This window comes from Balearica regulorum, chromosome Z (assembly GCF_011004875.1).
Source record: "Balearica regulorum gibbericeps isolate bBalReg1 chromosome Z, bBalReg1.pri, whole genome shotgun sequence".
Lineage (NCBI taxonomy): Eukaryota > Metazoa > Chordata > Aves > Gruiformes > Gruidae > Balearica > Balearica regulorum.
In genome coordinates this window covers 87,372,967-87,399,536 of record NC_046220.1, presented here as the reverse complement: position 1 = coordinate 87,399,536, position 26,570 = coordinate 87,372,967, and the positions used below count along the sequence as shown (strand labels likewise).

Sequence of the window (26,570 nt, the reverse complement as noted above, 5' to 3'; positions counted from 1 at the left end):
TAACCGGGATAACGCCAGGGCAGGTAGCACCACGGCGATTAGCCGGGAGTCTCCCACTGTAACGCGTGACGGGTCCTACCTCCGATTTACGTGCTGCAAACCCCGCTCCACCTTTCACCATCGTTTCCGTGATGGCAGCACAGTGTGCCAAGAGCCGCCGTTCCCCGCCTGCCAGGACAGGCAACGGCCTGGCATGAGCCATTTTCTGATTAAAATGAACCCGTTATTTCCACTAAAAGCAGAGCTGATAATATAATGGGTGTTTCAAATGTTTTCTTTGCAGCTGCAACACTGAAAGAGAGTCTGCAGCGGTTTTCTGCATATCACTAAGGCATAAAGCAAACCCTACCAAACTTTGAGAATCAGCAAAGCAATTATTTTATAGCTACTTGGCTGCTCTGCACTTCCTTGAAAGACTGTAATGCTCCTTACAGACCAAAAAAATATCTGTTTTGGTACATTCTGACAATCTCAAAGCAGTTCCTCGAGATTTCTGGACCCGCCCGCAGCTGGTCCCGAGGCGGGTTGGTGTCAGGGCACTGCTGCCCTTCCGCAGAGGGGAAAAGAAAGGCGAAAGGCGGACAGGCACGAAGGCGGCAGGGTGCGAACAGAGAAGAATCCTGGGACCACTTTAAATGTCTGCAGCACTGGAGATCGGGACCTTGCGAGGGGACCTGCTCTGGGCGGTCCGAGCCCTGCAGAGGCTCAGCGGGTTTCCCCGGGCTGCCCGGCGGGCACCAACGGCGAGAGGTGCCGACCTCCGGAGAGCGGCTCGCGCGCCCCAGCCCTGCGTGCCCAGCGTACGTCCTCGTGCGGGATGCCAGGAAGCAGAGCTGCCTCACCTTTGGGGGGGCGAGATAAATCCTACCCACCACACCGAGTCACGAGAGCCCAGGAAACACCCGAGCGCTGTTTGATCTTATGTATAGTGAAGTTATTCGCGAAACAGGTCGAAGGCTTTTCATGCTAATTTCAACTGACTTTGAACAATGAAAGCAGGGTGCTCGCAAACGACTGAAATGGCTCTGTCTAAAGAACGGATGGGGAAGTCCTCGGCGCTTCCTCCTGCGCCCGCGGCAGGTGCCGGTGCGGGGGCCGGTCGCTGTGGTAACTCACCCCCACACGCTCCTGGCATCGTGCTCGCTGTGCGTGGCAACAACAAGGATGAGAGACAGCATTTTTGCTTATTAGCAGGCTAAAATAAACCTGCTATGACTAAATTGCAGCAGTGGTACCTCAGAAATTAAATAACTGCTTAATTTCCACAACACGGAGGTGTTCTTACTCCATTCTGGGACTATTGCAAGTACTAAACTAAAAGGATTATCAAACTTAAAAAAACCCCAACCCAACCACCAAACCCCCCAAATTCCCAATCCCTCCTCCCATACCTGATACCTTAGCCCTATCTCCAGTTCTTAGCAAACACCTTGGACCTCAAAACGTCACACTCCAGAAAACGTGCAGAGCTTACTCTGCCTGAATTACAATCCTGTGCAAGGAAGGAGTAAGACTGAAACGCATTATACTTACAGCAGTCAGGACTATGTGTCAAGGTGAACGTAGCCCTGAAGCTCAATGTACGTGAGAGCTGCCAAAGCTACTAATTAGCTGACAGCATGAGGAGCAGCAGTTGATGCATGAACAAAAGCAGTAACTACAGAGACAGCAAAACCAGCCTTGAAATCTCTTAGTGCAGAGCTCCGCGGTGCAGATGCCTTCTGCAGCCAGAGACACAGTTTAAGGACTTGCAAGACAAAAGGTTCTTTTGCTGGGGAGGTAGCTTGCAGAGCTTTATGTAGATACAGAAGGTAAATTCACTCCTTCCATTTCTGTGGAAGATGTTTCTCTAATGCAGTACAAACAGTGCCTCGATGGGACTGCATCGGAAACGGCTCGAGCAAGGCAAAAGACGGCACCCCTCAAGTACCCCCTGCTGCTCAAATAGTTGCACCTACCAACAGCACCGTGATTTTAGAGTGCTATTCAAGAAACACCTCCAGCGAGAAACCTTCTGCCCCACGGAACTCGTACAAAGTGGAGAAGACAGAAACCGAAGTGGACTGGCAGAGAAAGATGCTGACGTAGCACAGTACGAACGTCTCACTGCCTACAACAGTACGGATCTCCTACGGCGGTTCGCCCCAACGCAGAAATCCACAAGAGGATGCTTACGCAAGGCCAGCGGCACTTGGTGCCACGTTAAGTCCCAGCACCATCTTCTACAGGTCGGAGAAGAGCATGGCCAGCAGTCGGCAAAGGCCAAGGATGTGAAATTCAAAATGCCAAACCAAAAGACCAAACGAATCCCAAGCCATTAGTTTTGGGGAGCTCTTTCTTCATAAGCCTCTTGTGCTCCTCTATTCCTCTCACTCGCTAGAAACAGGATGGCTCCTAGAAGTTTAATGCTGCATTAACAATAGCTTCTTGCATTTGAATTACCCCACCTCGCTGCGGCGCAGGAGGGAAACTGGAAGCAGCGTACTGGCCTTTCTGAACCATGCGAACTCTTCCTTTGCCAGAGAAGCCTGAGCTTACCTGGATTACCTTAACGCTTTTCTTCCAAACCTATTCAACATCCAAACCCAAATAACAAACACCTAAGACAGACAACAACCTACAGCTATGGATAAAGCAGACAGCAAAGTAACTTAGCCTAGCAGATACTTCAAGCAAAAAATAATTGCGCTTCAGTAAAAAACCCAGCACCCAGGGCTTCAGTTCAGAAAGGGCACCGCAAGCCAAAGAGAGCTTGAACAAATGCCTAGGTTTAGTCAGGTATGTTAATCCCACTGATTTCACTGGGATTTAAATGCTGGCTTAATTTATGCACACTGAACTTTTAAAGTGCTTTCCTGGACACGGGCCAAGGAAGTGGATGCCTCTTGCAGCTCGCCCTTAAGAGCCAGAGTATTTCACCTTAACAGCAATGATTAAACCAGTTCCCAAAGGCAGCGATGCAGTAAGGAAATGCCTTTCCATCACCATTCCCTTTTTAAGGAGGGCTCAGAACGATGAAGTTTTCCTCCACAGCCCTTACCGCCTCCGGTCGGTTGCCAGACGATTTGCACAGGTCCCTCTCCCATCTCAGCGTTCCGATGTTCTCTTTACCACGCTGGATACAGTTACGCTTCAAGCACCTTGGGTATAGATCCTCAATCTGTTCCCACCTAGGCTGGCAACGACCGCGTACCATCGAGAACCAGCCAAGGTGCGTTGGAGCTCGCTAGCAGCAGAAGACTCACCGAGCGCCGAGCAGCCATTCCGCCGCACCACGCCAGCGGGCTGCCCAGCGGTTTGCATCACGCCAGTGGTTCAGATCACGGTACTCACCTCCGTGCTGCCGCTCCTGGATGCCTTCCCGTGCCACGGAGCAGCGCACCTGCAGACAGACAGCAAATGCAGTTGGTGAGCTCCCCTGCCCTCCTCGGGACAGCTCCCAGGGCTCGTCGCTGGACTCCGACTCTAGCCGCGTTTCCCAAGGAAACCAGCGAGCTACGACCAAAGCTCGCTTGGGTATCTTTGGGAGGCGACGGAGGAGGATCACCTGGGTGTAGCCAGCACTACAGCGGAGGTATCGGAAGCCAGAAGGCACATAAGCTCGTATTAAAAATGATCTTTGAAGTGCATGGTTTGAGAAACCTGTACAGTCCCAGGGTGCAGATATGTTTAACTCGAGCTGAAGCTCACGATTCAGGTTTCCCCTTCTTTTTTGTTAAGGAAATTATTTTATTACATGCTTTGTTTTAATAAAGTTTGGGGCTTTTTAAAGTGGGAGGAGCAGAAGAATATAGCAACTATGTATGTACAGATATATAATTTTGTGGACAACAGTTTATTACACAATAAGAAATAGAAAAAGCTTTTATACAAATTAGGAAACTGTGACAAAGTATTAGCTAAATATTACAGTACTAGACCATGTCTCAAGCTTTAATTTTTGATTTATAAGTCAATTGCACAGGATAGTTAATGCACAGGTACACCTCATTCATCAATAAATATTTCACTAGTTAATTCCCTCCAGGAGAAAGGAGAAAATCAGAAACTCAAGCTCATTTGCAAATTACTTCAAGCACAGCTGTCATTCTGGAAATAATGATATTAATATCCATGTACATATATCCACCTTTCAGCACAGATGAATTAGACGATCAACAGTACTAGTTAACGATGCATTAACATTCCCCTCTGAAACATGTCACGACCAGCGCAGCACCTCCCTCGGTGCCCAGCCAACACGCCGTAAACTGCCAGGTCCCACGGAAGGCAGCGCTCCCAGCTGAACATTTAAACTGCTTTGTCCAGCACATCAATGAGATTCAGTTATTTTCATTTTTTTGATACCTACTAAATGAAAAGCGCTATGATCATTTTTCTAAAGTAAAGCATTTCATGATGGGGACCTTAATTAAAGCAATACTGCTTACCAATATTACCAGGACAGGAGAGGCTATTAACCATATCTGAAAACTTCCTTGAATTTTAATTACCTCACACCCGATATTTTCATGCTTCCAAAGCACCAAGACTTTTAAAGACCTAATAAAACATCACTGTTCTCACGCTCATCCACAGACACACATAGGCAAGTCACAGATTCTTCAGTATTTTGAAACAAAGCCAAACAAAAACCCTAATGTGTCTTTTTTGACCAAACTACTCAACCTGAATATGCAAAATACTTTGGTGAGCAACACTGCCCTTTCCCAAACCAGATCAATAAATATTGCATCACGTAAAAAGCTTGGCAGCTAGCCCAGGCTACGTCTATCTGTTCCCTTTGTTCAACGAGGCAATAAAGCACCCGATGAAGCAGCTCATTTGCCTTTCAGAAGAGGATCAACTGCCTCCTGAAGGTGCCAGTGCCTCCACCTCCAACAGGGAGGTTCTTGGGCTCAGAGGCCAAAGGACCCCAAGGACAACTTACTCCTGGCATCTAGTCCATGGGGAGATGAATCCCACCTTCGAGCTCTGGAGCCAACGCACACACGTAGGGCTATATAGGAAGTGTCAGGTCCCGACATGAAGCGAGCGTCCCTCACCTTTGGAAGACGACATTTAAAGCTGCTTTATCTTTTATAAGCGCGCTTGAAGCTTTATCTTGGGTTTTCACGCTTTTAGGGTAGACTTTTAGCATTTTTATTTGAATGAACAGAAATTCATTTGGCCTGGAAAACAACTGAGTAGGGGCTTTTTGTTTGTTTAAAATCACTCCAGAAAAGCAAGGGCTGGTGTCCAGGAACACACCCCTGTACTTCAACCTGAAGAACCCCAAAGTTTTCTCATCTTGCCCATTCACTTTTAGCCTTCAGCATGTCTTACTGCGTAACTATACAATACTTTGCTTGCTATGAACAGGCACTTTCCCCTCACATTTCCATTTAGTGTTCTTCCAGAACATGACAAGACCACCCTTCCAGAAATCAGATCAGCAAAAATCGTGTGTTACATACGAGAAAGACTACCATAATAAGAACAGTCCACACAGTATGAATCATTGCTCCCTCTGACAATTTGTAGTTCTCTTAAAAAAAAAAAAAAAGTGATAATGTTTGTTTACTGACTTGGTTCAGGTTTTACTCCCTTGCACAGCTCCTCATCCATCTGTTAGTTGCCGCCACACGTTGGCCATCTGACCGCGAGGGAGGAGAAAGCAGTCAAAGCTGACTATTAGCTACATCCAAGGGACCAGAATGTCAGTGACTGATCCCAGTACATACATGAGGAAGGAAAGAAACTGAGCCTTGAAGGAGACATATTCTGAACACTCGAATATTAAAACACCATTATCTTCACTCCTGTAAAAGCTCCCTCTCTTCTCAGTTCATTTATGTTATGTGTCATCTCATATACTCAACAGGAGGCTGTTACAACATATATAAACACATAAAACCTTATTTTAATGCGGGATGTAAAAAAAATCCCTGAATATTGAACAACTGAAACTGAAAGATGGAAGAGAGAAAGGTACAGTTATCACTTTGTGGCCAATGGATATTTTAAAAAATCATGTTGAATCATACAGTACATGGAAATTAATTTTCCTGCTTAATTCTGTCACCATTTTTTCCTATGACAGTTATACATGTTTACCTTATTTTTGTATAGGATGAGTGGTCCCTCTCTGAAAACAGATTTATGAAACATACCTTTACAGTAAACCTTACAACTCCAGTATGTACTGGAGAAGCAGCTGGGAAGACCCAAGGCTTTACTGTCTCAAGAGAAACTTTGACACCACAGCCAGGCTTTTGTGCGTTCGTCCCCTAAGAGATAGGCAACCTCCTCCCAGAAGTGCACGATTGCCTCTATTCATTAGCTGCTTGACTGCCAGAGAATGGAATAGGAAACTCTGACAGGTTCAGGTTTTCCTCTGTATCAAATGTCAAACGCTAGGAGGAAAAAAAAATAAAAATAATGCCTTTTTCATTCCTAAATCTATCAGTCCAGTTCTATCTCTTTGGATCTGAAAAATTTTCATCATAACCTCATTCCCTGTACCACCTCTAGACTCTCCAAGCCCTTTGTCCTGAAGCCCCAAACTCCAGGGGATGCAGCAGCAGTGTGGAAGGTCCCCTGCTCAAGGATGATACTCTGATCTATTCCGAACACATCACAGCTACTGCTGTTCAGAGAATCTGAGGTTGTCAGAGAGAAGGAATTCCAGTTCAACAGTATCATCAGTGGTCTCTACTGGTACGTTACTCTTTTCCACAGGGGGTGAGTAATTCAGTACTTCATGTCTTGAAGGTAGTACCCTTGAAGTCCCATTGCAAGAACATGTCTCTGGTTGCCTGATGCTGTCTGAACAAATACGGTTTGGATGGTAAGTGCCCGGACAGGAATTTGGTTGGCAATGACTAGGGACATAGTATTTAGCTGCCACTGGACTCGATTCTATTTGATTATGAAAGGGATTATTAGCCATGCAACAGGTCTGGACACAGTTATTATTTTTGAATCCATGATGAAGGCCTAATTTAGCAATAAGGGGCTTCCCAACATTAACTTCCTTTCTTTCATCCATTGTATCTTCTATTCCTGGATACTCATAGTGCAAGCAAACAGTGAAGATCAAGTGTTCCTGCAAAAGAGAAAAGCGAGGGGCGGGGGGGAGAAAAAGAAAAACCAAAAGGTTATACTTCCTCCCCAAATAAACAATATAGCAACACTTAAAGGGGCATAGTCTACTGGAGAAGGAGACTAACCTTTTTTAGAAGCTAAAGACATATGTTATGCAAGACTTGTTTACTGAGGACCTCTTTCGGCTAATACTTGCTCACCTGATAGTCTTTATTTCTAGCAGCACTTATATTACACCAGCTGCCAGAAGCACTGAAGAAGAGATACCAAGTGATGTCCAGCACAGATGCTCATGACACAAAGATACAGAGATAAACTTAACAGTGCCACAGTATGTTGAAGTGAGAACCTTTCAAACCCTGCACGCCCAAGAGCACAGGTTGGAATGGAAGGAGATGATACTAACATTTTCATCTCCTACTAATGACTTTGTAAGATGCAGCTCTGCTTCAGGTCACATTCTTATTGTGCTACAGGATATAGGAACATCCTCACAGTGCGCAACAGGTGATATTCACAAAAATAATCATCTTATCAAACAGGTGATATTCACAAAAATAATCATCAGTACAGGCCTAGAAAACACCAAGTGCCTTGCATGATGGTATCAGGATTGCATATGCATTGATTCCCTGGCTTTCATTTTTCAGCTAAGAAACTGAAGTCACTAAATTGTGCTATTAACCATTTTTCCCCTCCAAAGAACATGCTACTTACTATGCAGACAATACATAGCTGCCTCAATACAGCTGCAAAGCAACATGATTAACCTAAATTATCTGAACAGACTTGTGAGGAATAACAGATATTAACCCTTAGTTTTTGCAGTGAACTTAGCCTAGTGTAGAGGCAGTGCTTGGGAAGGTCCTTCGATACTAAATAGCTTCCAGTTTCCTCAGGAGTTCCTTTATTGGCCTCTTTAGGATCCACATCCAGGTCCTGTTACAAGAAAGAAATAAGAACTTAATTGAAGGTACAGAATTTGTAAATCATAAAATAGTTAGCAGTAGAGGGAGTGTAGTGACAGGACAAGGGGTAATGGGTTTAAGCTGAAGGAGGGTCAATTTAGATTAGATGTTAGAAAGAAATTCTTTGCTGTGAGAGTGGTGAGGCACTGGAACAGGTTGCCCAGGGAGGTTGTGGATGCCCCATCCCTGGCAGTGTTCAAGGCCAGGTTGGATGGGGCTTTGGGCAACGTGGTCTAGTGGAGGGTGTCCCTGCCCGCAGCAAGGGGGTTGGAACTAGATGATCTTTAAGGTCCCTTCCAACCCAAACCATTCTATGACTCTATTTCTTTTCATCAACTCAGCATTTTCTTCTTAAAAGGAAAGAAAACACCAACCCTGGATTACTGGCAAAACCTGCTGAAACCCACTGGTAGTCACAGGCAGAAGGGGTTAATTTGAGTAGGTTACCCTCTTTTGCTGATGGTTTCTGTCAAACTTGCTGTGCTTGTTTCAGGACTGCTCTTTTTTTACCTAACTTCTACTATGCAATACAGTACTACAACACTAATTCTGTAGGCTAAAAATACACGTATTTTTTATGCACATTAACAGAAATATTTTATTCATAAAGCATCAGAAGTGTCCTGTTTGTTCTACCTAGAACAGTTTCTCTGCGCTGTGTCCTCTTTCAGAGACATCAAAAAAGATGGTTTTCTGCCCCAAGGAGCTTTCCATTTTGCTCTGATCCTTCACTTTACTGTGATCAGCTGAGCAACATTAATGGAACTGGACAGCATCATCCAGGTGCAAAGAACTGTAAAACTAAAGCCTAAGAAACCTTGTCCTGCAAGGTAGATATGTCCTCAGCTGACACAGGAGCTACTGACATTTATCTTCTTCAAAGTAAATATAACAAATACTTGATATTAGACAATGAAAAACAAAGGTGACTTTCAATAAGATGAGCCCAGATTCATTTTAATATACTTTTATACGTATTAAAAATATGCATTAAAAAGAAAAAGGTAAATGTGTGTGTCTGTACAGACACGTGTACGCACCTCATTTCAACAGTTTAGACCCATTTTATTACAAAAGATGGAGGTTGACATGGACAGACCAGACAGTTTTCAACCTCAGTGGAGGGAGATTACCGCGACATACAGGAAACACTTACGAGTGCGAAGTCTGTAACGTAGGCTCTGCAAACTACTATTTCAGGTGGCTTCTTCACTATTCGTGTGTAGATTATCATGACATTGGAAAACTCGGCTGCAAACCCCAACTGAATCTGAACACCACATTTGAATTCAAGATACATACTTTCTGGAAGCTCTGCAAATAAACACGACATCCTTACATTCTAAACAAAACTTAGCATATGTATTTCCTATTTTTTTAAATGTCGTTTTTAAATTCAAAACTTTAAAAAGGTACAGACCTCCTCCTCCTGCCCTCCCTCTACCTATCACTTACATATTTACACTGAAGCCAACCAGGCAGCAACACTGTTTGCTAGCATCACACGGTAACTGCAGAGACTGCCAGAGCGCGCTAACTCAACTTCTGCTTCGCAGCTGGCTTTCCAATCTCCGTGCAACTAGCAAGGCAACATTTGCCGTAACTAGGATATAGCTCACTGACCCAGAAATTTGTTTCTGTATCTGTAATCAAACCAGTAAGGTTAATGCAGTATATATCCAATATATAGGTGACACAGCTATAGCGTTATAAGAACCTTTGAATTTGACAGCAGAACAAGTTTCAGGTTCATTTCTTTCCTTTCACAGCCTATGCACGCATTCACAAAGCCTAGCCTGCAGCATTTTTCTTCTTTGTATTTTGGAGCTTTCTCAATTCATAGGAACATACCTGGCAAATATATCTGACACTGCTCAAGGGTCAATGACATCATTCTGTGTCTGCAAGCTTTGTACTGATTTTTCTACTGCCGCTGGATGTGGATTATTTAACATTATCATAGACATACCTTTATACAAATATAAAGGCTATTCTCTTCCCAAATTCCAAACACATTCTCTTCTATGCATGGCTTAAAACAAATAAACCATAAGATAGCATTATGTCTTTATAATTTCTGTTTGGCATTTCAATCATTTAAACAAACAGGAATTAAGGGCTTGATTCCACAAATAAAAATCTACATCTGTGAAAGAGATGTATTTTCATCTCCTACTTTTGTAGGACTTTGTAAGATGCAGCTCTGCTTCAGGTCACATTCTTATTGTGCTACAGGGCATAGGAACATAACATGACTAGTTATGTCTTAAAAATGCCACCCCTGACCCTCTGCCCAATCTGTCAAAGAAATTTTAAAATGTACTCCACAATATTTAGGTGAAAAAAAGAATGAGATCTTAAACCTCACTGCCTTCTTAAAAGAAGGCTGGAACTGATCTCACAATTTAGTTTTCTTAGTTGTATACACTAAAAACTCCTTTTCATCATGCACTTTTACCATACAGGTCACCTGGATATTTTAGGTGGTGACTTTAGAATGAGATTAATTTTGTCTTCAAAGTGTCATTATTAGGCACAAGTAGACTACTGGGAGATCATCCCGGGAGGCAGACATCATATAAGACCACTTCAGCATCTGAGTGGTCTTAAATATACTTACTCAGGATGAATTCTGCACGTCACCTTGTTCATTATAATCTCACGTAGCTGTAAACGCCAACACACAAATTTCCAAGATCTGAACACACTAATGAAAATTCAGATACGAACTCAAATTTCTTCTGTTTCCGTTCAATATCACAACCCACAGACTAGAGATTACTAAGGAAGCACATGCTCTTATATTTCCAGTCGTGCAAGCAGGATAATCTAGAAGTGGACTGTACTATACCATGAGCTTTGGCCCACTGTAAGTTCCGTGCCAGAGACTCTGCAGAAGATGCGGTTTGTTGAATGGGATCAGTTAATGCCCGTTTCTCAGACAAACTGCTGCGGATCTCCAAAGCTTGCTTGCCTTTGGTAAGGTGACACTTGCCCATATCTAGAAATAAGATGCATATAGTTTCTCTCAATATCACCGCTGCTGAAATTCTACCTAAATTAAGTACATCACTGCAATGTTGTCTGTTGCTATGGTTATGCCAGTGTCAGCTCTTCCACAAAAACTTGCAGTTTCAGAAGCAGTCATTGCTCAGCTATTCATTCACTGAAGGCTAAACCAGCACGCCAGCTGCCTGCAGAGAATCCTGAGGGTTTTGCTTGCGGCCCAGTTAACATGCTCACATGTATTTCAAAACCAGTTTAAGCAATATCGCGGCTCTGATTCAGTAAGGTGCCAATTAAAGTGACTAATTTCAAGCATGTGAGTAATACCATTGAAGGGGATTTCTAAAGAATTAGGAGGTGACATATTATTATTATTATTACAGGGTTTCATAAAACAGTAACAGTCAGAATATCCCTGAAGGCAAGAAAGATGAAGGAAAGGGAAGAGATTGGGGCCTGCTTCAAAACGAAGTTTCATGAACGATGGCTTAATGGATTTGGGCCTAAACACAGCAGCTAGTGAGCATCCAGCAGGAGGAGCTTCATTAGACCTTCTGCCAGGCTTTCAGGAAACAAAGCCATGCTAGCTCTAGTTTCTACCGCTGCAAAGGAGAGGACACCAAGTCCTCAAATTCTTCCTTTGTATTTAGGTAATGGCAAATGGAGTAGTACTGTAAGCAAATAAAAAGTACAAATCTTAATGCAAAAAGCACTCTGCTTGACTGCACCTGGCAAAAGAAGAAAAAACACATTGGCTATTTAACTTTTCACAGAAACTTCATGGAAAGTTTAACAGATAAGACTGAAAATACAGAATAGTAAGTTTGTTTTATAGGATCTATTCAAGCAGCACACCAACTATAAGCAAAAAGACAGAGAAAAATACACCAGACAAACAAGCAAATGGTCACCAAGAACCATCCCATTTCAATTTACATCCTGGTGGTATGCCAGATTCCTATTGCCATCAATTTGACATAAAATCCATGCTTATATTTCAGCTAGTCAACCAATGATCTCTTCCCTTTGCTCAGTAGAGTACTGACAGAAGCTCTGTCAGTTTAATCTTTGCATTTCATTTTCAGCTGTCTGACCTGTTGACAGCAGACCTTCGCTGTGCATTTAGGATCCTCTTGGATTTTTTCTGCTTTTTGGATCCCTGTCAAAAGACAGGCTGGGCAAAATGCTGAGACCTGCAGTTGCACCAAGTACACACCAAGAAACTACAGCAGAGCTTGGCTGATTATGTACATTACCTACAAATAACAGAATCTTACACAGACAGCTCTTTGTTAATGGCCATTATCTATTTTATGTTTTGAGCAAGTGTTTGCACAGAATACATTTTCCCTCTACAGTTTTCACTTTAGCATTTCTCCCATCAATTATAAAAGACAATCACTGAACCAGGCATATTAAGACAGTGGATTGCCACTTATGCCTTTGATAGAGAGTAAATAACTATCATCCCTATGGCACTCTTTGAGGCAGGCAGGACTAAGTTAATTGTTTAAATGAATGTGGAAATGACTTGACTACCACTGGCAGCTGTCACCACAAGACAGAAGAGTAATTTTTGTGGATGGACAATTCAAGGCTCCATGCAGAAAGACACCTGGAACAAATAAGGTTTACTAAAAAGGACAGTATAAAATTGATCACTATTAAAGAAGCTCAAGTCCCTTTATAGTAGCATGAGCTTTGTTAATGTGCTGCCCAGTAGCACCTGCTTCTTGATAAAAGCTGCTATTTTAACAAAATGCAACAAGAAAGAGCTTAGTGTAACATATTTGCCACAAGAAAACAACATATAAGCAAAGAAATTTTTAGTAATGCAGGCTGAGAAGACTGTTAGTGCAGCAAGCTGGAGCTCACCTTCTGCAACCTCATCAAGCAGTACAGTAATCTTCTTGTCTTCTAACAAACGGTCCTTCAAGAACTTCATGAAGATTCCATTGGCCAACCCCGACTGCTGAATTTCAAAAGCTTCTGCTCCTTGGCACCTATGAGATCACCAATATCAGACAAAGAAAAAAATATTGAAACATCTGCATGAATAAGATCAACGTGAGGACAAAGGGAGTAAAGTTATGTTGGGAATGGGGGGAAGAAACCCTACAATTTGAAAACCAGGTTGTGTCTAAGGCCAGTCTGCTCCTCACGTTCATTTGGAAGCAACTCATCCTGGGAAGATTTCACTTACAGTCAAGCCACAGACCAGTGCTGATGTCAAACTATTTATTATGAGGAGCCTAAATTTCTCAGAGAAGACTTCATTAAAGCTTTTGACTACTTGTGTTCTACAGCTTTTGCACTTGACTTGAAAACTGGTAGAGGTTATTTAGCTTTTGGCAGAAGTAACCTAATAGTTTCAATTGCAGTTGTAACTTTATTCTTTACACCTAGAATAAGAAACACAGGGGCAAATCTATATACCGCTCCTCCAATAATTCATTAATTTATATGTCTACCACATTTTTTTCTAGATATTTAACTTGCATTAACAGAGGAAACATGTGACCGAAGACGGTACAGCACGTAGGTTATAGTTAGTTCATCAGCTGCTCCACAGTACTTGACCTTCTGTACAAGCTCACTGTGCAGTAAGTACCATTAGGAACACACAGGACAGAACTGTCCCTTCCCCATCAGCACAAAGAAACAGAACATTACAGGTCTGAGGGTAAAAATTGCTCTTTTCTTCCCTGAGGTTTTTTCATCTGTAATAAATAATACTTAGATGAGTAGAGCACTCCTACAAGTAACCAATAAAAAAACCGATCAGGAACACTGTTCAGCAGTTTCTGGTTTGCTGAACACAGTTCTCTCACTGGCGTTACCCTATATCCAAACGGGAACGTTCAATACTGGGAATTGTTACAAATGCATTTCCACAGTTAGACAGTGGAATGATTCAAAGAACCAAGTCGAAAAGATAGTATGAGGACACAGATATGGATATAAATTACTGGTCCTTTAACACCACAGTTAGTATGTTCCTGTAAAAAGATTAGCTCTGCAATCTCAGTGGTCACTTCTGGCTCCAAAACCTCTGTGGCATAGCAGGAGAAAGTTCCTTACGTTGCATATCCAAAAACAATGTTGGCCGTAACCTTCAGAGCATCTAAAATAAGAATTGTGTCGTCATATTCATTTCTGCAATAAATGGAAACACAAAAAAGTAAAATAATAATTTGAGAACTAATAACGGTAACAAACTCTACAGTTCTTTAAAATACCAGAAGAGCACAGTTCAGAAACAGTCATTTTTTTTCTCTCCTACAATTCTGGAATCAATCTTGACTGCTAAAAGACAATAATCAGCATCACCAACACTCTCCATGAAGACACTGTAAAAACACAGTCAGATATCACGCATTACTCAGATGAGGGCATGCTGTATTAACCAATATACAGTTTGGCTACAGCCTCTTCAAAAATGATTTCTGATTAACTAGCCATTTTAGGTTATAAGAAAAACGGTATGAATGTTTTATTTATTTCCAAAACACAGTGCCTGCATAATTAAGACAACGTTTACGTAGCAATATTTTCTAGTTGGATAGCAGACTGTGAAGCTGAATCGGGTCATTGGCATTTCATCAGTAGTGAAGTTTAGAGGCTCTACAAACACAAAAGCACTAGCAATTTTTTATTATTAAACATTCCTTAGAGATCAATTTTCAGAAGTGCTGACTGAAGCACTGATTTCAAGTGCAAGTTTTATCGGGCATAGTAGTCTCAATGTGGAAAGAAAATAGTACTTTGTTTAGAAAAATCCAATAAACTAGTTGATTTTTAACATCTAAATAAAGATACAACATCCCCAGAACAAAAGCAGTCCACAAAATCCATGCCTCTGAAGGAGTTCTAAAATAAGCACTTCACTTGAGCCCTTCCGTCAAATTAACAAACCTTTGATCATATGGATTCTCCTTCCTCCCTGAATGAAAGTAGTTAATGATGCAAGGGGAAAGGGTCATTTTTCTTCTTCAAGATGCCTCATTTCACCTTTATCTATTAAGACTGATGCTTTATAACTTTTAAACAACAATAAAAAAGAAGAAATAAATGTCATTGAAATCAAGAGGCAAGTATCTATCCATGGAAACAGAAAGTCTAATCACCAGCTTCACATTTCTATCCAAGGCCAAAGGCAAAGTCAGTCTATGAATGAATCCTCTTGACTTTAAAAGCACTCAGGTGTAAGCTGTGAATTCTCAGAAATATGAGCTTTCAAGTACAGTGAATTCTCAGCCTAAAGATTTCTCCTCAGCCTGGAGTCCAGCCTTCTCTCAAGATCCCTTACTATGCTTGCAAAGCGGCTGTTCTATTTTTTCATTTTTAAAATAGGCTCAGTTTTAATCTGTTGCTGCAGTGAATAAACTGAACTCCACAGCTGGTTCCCAAAACTACAGTCAGTATACCCTCTATCGTGAAGCAAAAACATCCCTCAAAGATCTAATGTCAGTTCTCACTATTCATGAATTACGAGATGATACCTTTTCCGACACATATCCAGTAGGAATACATTAAGTCCCGTCTCTTTTTCCTGCATTAGTTTGAGGATGTTCTGCACACACAGACAGTTTGCAGATCGGTAGGGATTTGGAGCATCGATAGGAACCATGAAACTGTTTCCATAGTTTTCGTAGCCATGGCCAGCGTAGTATAACAAACCTGAGAGTTCAAAATATATGTGACTGAAAACAGTTCAAGAGTACACTGGAACATTTCTATAAATTTAAGCATGGTTAAAAACTTCATGCACTATGTCCGCACCATGTGTCTGTGGGAGATTAAGATCATCCGAGCTACTCCAAGCAGTATTTTTTATATCAATACGCCTTTGTTAATACAGGAAGGAAGGGAAGGCGGGGTGGGGAACCACATTAACATCAACTTCACAATAAACAGACACAACATTAAAGAAAACCTGACTCATGCAATAAAATCAATTAGATATTTGAATCAAACACACAAAATACTTTGAGTTATGACCTCTAACAGAAATAATCTGTTATGTATGACATACAACTCAGAGATAAACAAGGAAATGTGCCAACTGTAAAACATCTTCTCCACATGCACTTACAAAGCTTTGAGTAGCAATGAGTCAGTGCAGATTTTATAGATAGAAAAAAATAACGCTGAACAGTTTGGATGGATTTTTTTCCCTTTTTTTTTTTAAATGAGAGATGCTGTCATCTTTAAAATTATTCTACCCCCCCCTTTTTTTTTAACTTACCATGAATCATTGACAATTCTATAAAGTACTTTAGCTAGAAAAAAACAGAGAAAAACCTTGCTTGCACTACAAGAGCATTTTGCAAGCTTTTAGTTTTGCTGTTTCCTCTGTACAGTCAGCTTTTCCATTTGTTTTTGTCTTTTTTATAGGGAGGGATATGAAATATTTTTACATTTAGAAGAAAAAAAAAGAAAAAAGGAAAAAAGTGAAAAAGGGGGGAAAAAACCCCATATAGTTCTGTGATCGTATTTGGTTACTCCAGAGCACCTTCCCATTACCGAAGTACCAACAACTGATTTTTAGTTGATTGCATCTACATCTCTACGGTTACAGACTCATGAATCTTGTGTCTACTAAACAAACAAATTCTTTGCATGCTTACCTAGACACAAAAGATTATCCTATAATCATCTCCCTCATGTGCCAATACACAACAGTCTACAATATTTTCAGATTTAAAATCTTCAATAAAATATGCAATAGTTTCGTATAGAGAAAACATATCAGGGAATTTAAAAAAACCCTTTTCTTAACCCTGAAAAAGGGAACTGCAACCTAGGGCTTATATTTTACCTACATGAATAAAATGTCAAATATTAAAGTCCTCTCAATTTGCAGTAAAATTAGATCATCTTAGCAGTAATAAACTCCACTGCCAGAAAATGCAGTTACCAGAAGGTTGTATGATTAAATGGAATTTTCCTATTGTCTGTTCCCAGTGCAGGTTTTGTTGATCTATGGCAACTCCCATCATCTAAAAAGAATTTTTATTTATCTATGCAAGCAGTCTATGGGTCAGATCTTCAATTAGTATATAGTGCTGTAGCTGAATAAAGTCAACAGAGATATGACAATTTACGCTAACTGGAGATAGGGTCATCTTATGTCATCATTCTAACTAAAAATAGCTGTGAAATTTACTCAACAAAACTTGAGTACTCAGAAAAAACAAAATATGCCTTACCCTAACATACTAACATGATCTACGTTGAAATCAGCTTGCGTAGGTAGCTATGCTGGATGTTTTTACCTTTTCCTTACAGACAGCTACAACAAATGAAAATATGTCTCTTGCACAGCCCTGCGCTTTTTGTAAAGGAATACCAAGATATAACTACAGCCCTTCAAACTAAGCCTTGGGTTCTCTCTTACTTGTAAGCTCTCAAGTCATTAACAACTATGCCAAGACCTTGCAAACTGCTCCATTCAATCAACAGAGTTCAATTTCTTTTTATGGGAAGCATGCATAGTCAAGATAAGCAGCCAGCAAGTGCATACAAGGTAAACTCCAGGACGCAAGGTTTCACTTAAACAAAAAGCCTGAAGGTTGCTCATCTGCCAGAGTCTTGGGAAAGGCAACAGCTTTATTCAATTGAAAGTCAGATGTCTAAAGGGCACAGAATTTAAAGTGTATGATTAAAAACCTAAACAAATAAAGGTACTATTGGGGTCTTTATAAGATTGCAATGGTTACCTGTGACCGAGTAGTTTCAACAGAGTTAAAAATGAAGTTAAGGGCCAAGTGCATGACTCCATGTCAGGTCCTAAGTTAAAAGGAAACTCTTAAATTTGAGTTCCACAGAATTTGAATCTGGACCTAAATTAAGGTTATATTTGAAATTATATACATCTGAGTGGACATTAGGTAAGTAATTGGACTGACTGAAGGAAATAAGTCTCATGTAAAGCACGATTTATCAGAGTATTTTCTCAATGAATAGAAATATTTCAGAAATAACAATGACATTTATTTTATATCCTTGAGCAGAATACTGTGCTGTGCTTATTTGATGAGTACCTGCAACAGTTAATACGTTGAGCTCAAGATCAGAAATAAATCTCTGCATACCCAGAGTAAACATGTTTGGAGGGCCTCATTAGACACTTTGACACAACAATTTTAAGTAGGCTCAAGTTCCTCACAGACGTCAGCATTTAAGTGATATCTGCGTCTCTCACTCACTTTTTTTTCCCTTTAAAACATATGGGTCTATGCTTTCACCCTTTTTGGAATACAATATTAATTACACCCTACATTTAGAACAACATAAACTAAGACACTAGAGGAGACAATCATGATCACTTTGTTTACTACTCCTGCTCTTAAGGAACAGCATCTGAAATGCCACTTTCCTGGCAGTAAGCAAGAATTACATAGTGTCATATTAGGCATCATGAATACGTGTAACAAGGACTGAACAGAAGTAGCCACTATGCCTCTTCTATTTGGAGCTATGCCCACTAAAAATGCAATAAATCATTATCTATTTGTGCACTGACAGCGTCTTTTGTATGCTTTAAGCCATTAATAGCCACTATCCAGAAAGAACAAAGCGACCATTTAAATCAAAGTAGTTAATGCCAAACACCACTGAAAGAATGCTCTGCTTACCTTTCAGAAATATCAACTTGCTGGAAAGATACAACTGCAAAAATATGCCTTGTAAGAGCATTATATGGTGCTGGTGAGAAACTCATTAAAGCCTTTCAGTACTTTATTTTCTAAATCTGTGCCAACAATTATTGAAAAAAATTGAGAAGGTGCAAGAATCTAAAAGCTCACTCAAATGTATAAGCACATCTATTTCCCAGGGAACAAAAAAAGAAAACCGCTATGAGAAAGTCTGCTATACTGCCATAATTAGTCTTCATGTCATGCAAGTTTTGGCTCCGACATAAATGTCAGACCAGCCAGTTCTGCACAGACAGAGCATCAGGTAACACACTGTTAAAAAAGTCATACTAGGAAATAATCTGACCTTGTGTTCCAAAAAAATCAAATAATGTTTTCTCGACTGGACATTACTGCAGGAATTCTGCAATATAAATAGGACAACTAGCAGAACTTTTTGGTCTCTGTTCTAAATCATTTCAGGAGTTGTTTATGCAATCTCAGCTTCTAGGAAAATGACAAAAATAGTGGCAGTCAGCAGCAAACTCCTCAAAGCCCACAGCAGAACTTTTCTTACACTCCACACCAGGTCATTCTAGGCCTTTTCCACGCAAGACAAAGGTTTTTGCTTTGTGCATCAATTCCACCATTCCCTCCCCCAGCTAGCACAGCCACCAGTTCTGTCTTGTGCTTCGTCCCTCAAAATCAAGTTTATGCAAGACAAGAAATCCCAACATATGAGTAATCATCTAAGAATCAAGGCATATCAGTAGTAGCAATGCATACCAGACCCCGCTGGTTAGTCATTATCCCAGCAGAAGGCACCTCCTGTACAGTATGTGGAGGAGAGCTTAAAATTATTATTAATATTCTATTCCAGGTATCTTGTAAGTGGATGTGTGACTCAAAAAAAAACTTACAGGAAAAAAATAAATGTGTTAAACACACATCTTTTAGTATGCCTACTTTGCTTAATTTGCCCTCCTATAACTTAAACCAATACTGATGAGATGCTGCAGTACAATCATTAATGTGATGCCGCAATTTAGAAGTCAGAGCCTTGGATTTTTGTGAGGTGTTATTTTTAAGTCTCAAGAGTTTAAGAAAAAAAAATAATGAGGGCTGTTGCCTGCTTAAGTGGCATAACCATTATTAAGCTTTCCATCTAATGCGCAAAGACACAGAGAAAGAATAAATTTTATACTCTATATTCAGACTTGCCACAGAGCTGTGAAAGAACAGTTGTACCTGAGCTCTGCCCAAACAGGAATCTTAGTATGCAACTCAGTGACAGGTCCTTTATTACTGACAACTGCAGAAGGTCAGGACCTGAGCTCCACAGCTCACCAATTTCTCAGTTAAAGCCTTTCCTTATGCAAGGTATATTCTGCAAAGGATAACGTGAATTCTTCTCTATTTTACTTCTTTAAAGTACACAGACACAACTTGAGAACTACGTTTTCATTTTACATAAACAAACTTTTCAGTTGGCTTTTTGAAGTAGAAATCCAGGTTTGCACAACTCACTCTCACTCCCTGTCAAGGACATGATGAAAACTCTGTGCTTGCCGGGCCAGTATCACAATAACTAAAAGGAACCAGCAACTCAGAAGAAGGATTTCTACTTAACCTGAAAACTTAGGGGAGAAAAAAGATTGCATCCAATCTGTTGAGTGTTATGCTGTAACTCTAAAGCACGATGGTTTTCTCTTATTTCCACAAGCGGGTATTTTAGTTTGTAACATGCTTTGCTACTCTGCCGCGCTGTGCTCCCCCAGCCCCAACACACCTGGTACCAGAGCGCAGGTCACTGCCAAGGCAAAGAGCAGCACCCCGCTCCTCTGTCCTGCACCGCGCTGGCGAGCGAGGACCGAGCACAGAGCAGCCCCTCACTGCGAGCACCAGGAGGACGAAGTCCGGAGGGACAGAGCATTCTGCAGACATCCAGCAGAAAGACAGGGGATGAGCGGGAGGGTCCCACCACCAAGCCAGAACACATCCCTCGCTGTGCTTGGGGCTGTTCCCCACCTCCCCCCCAGAAATGCAACCCAAGCATGCCAAGGGACCTGCCAGCCCATACCAAATCAGTAACTTGCAGGCACGGGGAGGGGGGCTATTTACCACGAAGTTTGTTTTGCTATCAGGTATAGTGAGCTGGCAGAGGTAAATACCAGATGTTTGTGTACTTGATAGATCACAAAACTGACCTAGTTCAGAAGAGGTATCACATGTTCTTACCATATACTCCTTTGTCCAGGAGAAGTAAGAATTCATCCACTGCATTTCGCATCTCAGACTCAGTAAGATCCAGCAAAGAAACAACTTTGAAATCCAGCTGTCTTAGCAAATTAGTCAATTCATAGACATCTACCATTGGAGCCTTGAGCTGGGGGTGATTCCAGTAGCTCATGTTTCCTATTAACAGAGCCACCTTGTCTGTTGCTGCAAAGGCAAAGGAAAAACAAAACCACGGCACATTTATATATTTCATGGGTTCAATACCTTAAATTTAATTTCTTCTGAAGTGAAACCAGTACCCAATCTCGCTTCAGACACAACATTTTATATACTTTAAAGTGTCATCCTACATCAACAATACAGCTCAACTCTCTTCTCATCCAAAAACCAAAAAACATTTCAGCGTGGCCTGACACTCAACATCTCTGAACTGTGATGCATCTCAGACTGGATAACCTGTCAAGAAGTGAGTCACTAAGGCTGTGTCCCATTTCTTTCATATTTCTCAAAGCACAGACAATTACTGAATTCCCTCATGCAAGAAGAAATTTAATAAACATAAAATTTCTTATGGCAAGTTGCCAAAGCTATGGCCAGTACACTTTCCCCAAACATTCAAATTTTCTTATGCTTCTTAAAAACCAAACAATAACCCTCCACACACAAAAGACCACTTTCACATCTCTATCTCCTATGTCCCTCTCTAAAACACAGTATGTTTAGGTGGAAACTTTTACAAGTCAGAAGTAAAAAAAAAAAAATTTTTTTTCTGTTTGTTAAGGTTTCTTTTTACTATTGTTCTGGTTAAAAACAATTACACAGAGATACACAAAATTCACAAGGAAGTCTACTGGTACTCTCATAGTTTGAGATACGTTCACTTTGATTTGAATCAAGTCCGAAGTAATTCTGTCATAACTAAACAAAGCAGCAATGAAAGAGGAAGGGAAGTCCCATTGACAGAAATGCTTTAGAGACCACTAGCCTGATTTTTATCCAAAAATTGCACACTAAGTTACGGAAAGGCACTTATTCAAAGCAAGGCATTTCCTCCCTGGTTTGTTACTTCTCCTCTCCAACAGGAGTTGTTGTCCTACAGCTCGGGTGGCAAATGAGGTCATGTGAATGCCCCAAATCTGCTCCAGAGTCAGCAAGCCTGCAGACCCAGATCCAGAAAAGAATCTCTGTCCCTAGTTTCAATGTCTAACATTTCACCTCCTTCAAACAAGATGTTTTCAACATTTTTGCAGCTGGAAAACCTCTAAGGCCTTGAACAGTGTAAACTATTTTGAACAGCAGAGACTGAGTGAAGGTGGCATACTGCCACTGAAAAACACTTTAAAAGGTACAAGCTTTCTAGTTAATTTAGTAGAGATGAACCAGGACTGGGGAGCACTTACACTCCCTCTCACACTGATGAACCTCAAAGTGGTAAAACTTTGACAGAGGCCAGCAGCCTTTCCACCTGGTTTAACATCGACAAGACAACATGCCCAGCCACAGTCAAGTCTACCACGCAAATTTAAGAATGCAATTAAAAACCCCCAGCAACTATTCTTCATAACACACATATGCTATCCATCTATCTTTATGAGCTTCAGCTCAGGATCAAAGCATCCACACACGGTGCCCAGGAAGAGCTGAGCGCACAGGGACGGCATACCCTTAGCAGACGGACTACCAATCTTTTTTATCACGTCATCCTAATACCACTGTCTCCAACTGTCCAAGTATTCAAAGTAATGGAGTAACATGCTTGCTACGGTCGTGGCCAGAGGAATTTGAAACAGTAAACTGAAACAGATGAGAAGTAGACGCTCCACCGAGTCACTAAAAATACTGGTGCCCTCACCACAGTTTACTACTGAAAGGGCATGCAAGCATTATAAAGGGCTATAAAAATACACAGAAGTCTCTCTCCCTGCAGCTATTTACACGCACTACAGTTACTTCACTAGCAGTGGCAGAAGGAGCAATACTCAGAAGCAGCAAAATCTATTTCCTAGATATGAAATACATATGTTCATTACAGCTACAAAACTACTTACCAACAGGTCTGTGATTTGATTGTTCTTGTAGGTCTGTTTGAAATAGATTAGAAAAGAGCAGATTGTCAGTAACTACGGTCATAGTTGCCACTGTCCAAAAAATGAACTGCATGTTCCACACAGCCATAGTCTATTGGTACTGCTCTACCTAACAAGTTACTAGTTTAAGACCAAAAAAATACTCTTTTTTGTTTTGGTGGGGTTTTAGGGTGTTGTGTTGTTGTTGACCTGATTTCCTTCACCCTCTTCCAGCAAACATAGCTTAATAAGTAGCTAGTTCTATAAATTAAGAAATAATAGATGCTTACAGTATAATTTTGAATCTCTCAAACTGCACATCAGCATTTTCAGTAACATCCAAAACAGTTCATCCTCTCCGAATGCAAGGCAGACATGCAAGATGGGGGACGATTAGCAAGGATGACTATCTGCTTGTGAAAATTCGATTATTTTGTACTGCACGGAGGGATGGTAGAGCCAATGCTCTGCCAACAGGAACAGGTAAGCGATACACCGAAGCAGTATACTTTGGATAACATGTTATGTACGTATCATGTCAGTATCACTTCAGGGCCTAAAACTAAGTCTTGGCAAAAGTAAACCTATCTTTGATGTCTAACCCAGGAAATTATATGACCTTTGTGATTTGAGATTTTGGGAACACGTATCAGGGATAATCCCTTATGGAGCACTATCCCCAATCTACATTTGTATAATAAACATCAAACAGGCTTCAAACCACACTAGCTCACTCCAGCATGAATTTAAGAAATATACCAATTCAACATATCATGGGTGGCAGTCTGACACCTTACATCTTTTTCACCTTAATCATCTGAAAAAGCAGCAATGTACTAAAACCTCGAGTCAAGCAAGCAAAAGATAATTCCTTCTGTATTTGTGTAAGTATACAGGCAGTATAAAAGAGCAGCTTTGTGTGATTTTACAAAGATAATAGGAACCGTGTGATTCACTATATTCAAGTTAATTCATTGGAACCAGAAAGCTGTGCTGCTCTTAACATGATATCTGCCCCTATCAAATCCCCAGTTATATATACTCTACATTATTTGAATGTATTTAATTGTAACCCAGCTAGGCTTCAGTGATTTGTAATAAAAAAAAAGATGCGAAATTAAAATGTTTCAAAACTTAGCACTTACCTGGTTTTTGGAGATCACTTAGATCTTCTGTGAGGAAATATACCAATAAAATCATAGTTTAAACAAGAAGAAAAAATACATTTTTTAATTAATAAAAAATATAATTAAGTGTCATGCCATTATTAATAGAAGCCGAATGTTAGAAAACAAACTACCTTTCTAAAATATTTTTGGCTTTGCATTTCTGTAAATCTAACCTTTCACATGTTTATGGACAGAGAAGAGAAAATACTACATCAATATACTAAGCTATGCTAGACACAGCACTACAATATAGTAGATCTCAAAACAAAGGGAGAAGCACATACGATGCCTCAGTCCCACAGGCACACAAGCAGCTTGAATGAATAAGGAACAAGGTATCAGAATCACCCATTTGAAACACAGACGTTTGAAGGACTGCTGAAAAAGCAACATCCTGAGCAAGAAATCTTACTTCATAAAGCCACATGTATTTGGAAAGACTTCAGATACAATTTTCAAACATTCTAAGCTACTAGGTTTCACCTATTTATTCTGAGAACACTGGAGGCTATGGAAAAGAGAAATAAACTCCCTGGGGCACCAGAGGTGTCTCGGAGCAGGCCTGCTCCCCGCCGCGGAGCCCCAGGCAGACCTCTTATGCCACAAAAGCAGACTCCTACATCCCCGCGGGAGACTGTAGTGACTGAGGTGATACTGCCGGAGGTGTTCACGCAGCTTAGTAGCAGAATGATGTTGCACCCAAGCAAACTGTCATTTGGGTGTAGACCCCCACAGACAACACAGTGGTTACCTTCCGCTTCAAAGGGTAGTTGAATTACGGGTAACTCGGAGGCTTCTGCACAGCACTCCATCAGGTAAGGCAGACACCCCCAAGCCAGAAAAGATGTGAAGGCTCAAAGACGGTCGGTCTCAGAGGCTACGCCATGGAAGTGGCTGACACTGAAACGTGCGTCACTTGTACATTCCAGTGAGTGAAACTACACAATCCCTTCACAACGTTAAACCTTTAACAAAAGGGCTAAAGGGGAACATCAGCTCTGGTTAAACTTTGAACAAGAAATGCTACAGAGCAGTTTAATTACAAGAAAATTCTACGATTTTATGAAAAAAAAACCCAACAGAGTGCCATTTATTGTACTTTGCAAATGCATTGGTTTTTTTCATTGCTGGTAGGTAAGCTGGGGAGGGCCTGCTCTAAGGAGCCTTACATTTTTATATATGATCCCCTATGATATAAGTATTACAAACTTTGAGATGCTCGGTAATCAAGGGATGGTATCAACATTAAAAGTCACAATACACTTCTTCCTTCCCATTGCAGCAATGCAAAGGGGAACAGAAATCATCCTAATAAAGTTGCTGGAAACATCTCTTGCAGAGACAGATCTGACAGTGGAACTAGCTCTTTCCAGCTATCTAAGGTCACCCAGGTTCCTAAACAGCTTCAGCTTTTCTTGCCAGGATGTTGCCCCCTGAGCCCAGCCAAAGAAATCTCATTTCACTAGAAACTGTGAGCACAGGACACAAAACCCATGCAAAAAATCAATCAACAATCAAACAATTTTGAACACTACAGAAGAAGGAAGTAGCTTGGTTTTTTCTCCCGTGTGCTCTAGATCACAGTGTCAAAGCAAAGGAGAGAGAAGCACATGCAGAAGGAATGTTGCATTGCACATCAGTGTTTTAAAACAGACTGAAGCTCTTAACCCATGCTTTTCAGCAACACATTCAACAATCCATCATCCCCATCACTGATTTTTAAAAATTGATTCACAACTAAAGATTTACTTTACCTTCTGTGCACTCCACTGCCACAGCTTTCCTTCCTTGTGTTTGGGGGGAGGGGGAATTGGAAGACAATTGCTCTCAGTTATGAGAGTTAGCACACAAAATGGAACACAAAGGTCACTTCCAAGCTTCTCTGCAATCTGTCTCATTTTATAGCAGTATAAATCAGCACTGACCACAACGCTATATAGTAATTATTACTAAAACTCAGGCATACTAAAGTAGAGTGTTTCTTAGGATAGGAAAAAACTTTTCATGTGAACTGTGCAATAGTATTCCCAGATATATCTGCAAGCTATACAAACAGATCTTCTTCTCTTCAGTTTACTGGAAATACACGCACAGGCCGTGACCATGTTATATTCAATTATTCTGCTTGCTATGAATAATCTCACTTGCCCTGATTGCTGAAGGACTCAGTGTAACACAGTGCATATCACCAACAAGGGTCAAACTGTTTTTCAGTTGTCAAAAATCATGGAGAAATCAGCTTGCAATCTGCTGACAAGCCATGTACATGCTAGCAATGCCAAAAAGTGGCAGCATTTCTATGCCAGTTACCATAAAAACCCAAAGCACTTTAGAATTTTAGAGCTTTCTCAGTTATAAAATTCCATTTGCTGCAAGCAAGCACAGTTATTTTAACAA

General features: G+C 40.9%; 1 protein-coding gene across 10 annotated transcripts in view; it reads right to left on the bottom strand.

The window, feature by feature from the left end:
• Positions 1-3,818: 3,818 nt before the first annotated feature.
• Positions 3,819-26,570, bottom strand: part of MALT1 (MALT1 paracaspase) — a 35,302-nt gene continuing 12,550 nt past the window's right edge. The window contains exons 7-17 of one of the 10 annotated variants that reach the window (XM_075740663.1): positions 25,928-25,960; positions 24,150-24,176; positions 22,987-23,022; positions 20,939-21,142; positions 15,563-15,740; positions 14,142-14,216; positions 12,936-13,063; positions 10,906-11,055; positions 9,211-9,368; positions 7,900-8,025; positions 3,819-7,087 (exon numbers count right to left, since the gene is read on the bottom strand). In XM_075740663.1, coding sequence (XP_075596778.1) covers positions 6,623-7,087; positions 7,900-8,025; positions 9,211-9,368; positions 10,906-11,055; positions 12,936-13,063; positions 14,142-14,216; positions 15,563-15,740; positions 20,939-21,142; positions 22,987-23,022; positions 24,150-24,176; positions 25,928-25,960 — 1,580 coding nt within the window. In that variant the 3' untranslated portion in view covers positions 3,819-6,622. The remainder of the gene's footprint in view (positions 7,088-7,899; positions 8,026-9,210; positions 9,369-10,905; positions 11,056-12,935; positions 13,064-14,141; positions 14,217-15,562; positions 15,741-20,938; positions 21,143-22,986; positions 23,023-24,149; positions 24,177-25,927; positions 25,961-26,570) is intronic. The other 9 variants (XM_075740664.1, XM_075740666.1, XM_075740668.1 and 6 more) reach the window with 9 other exon arrangements.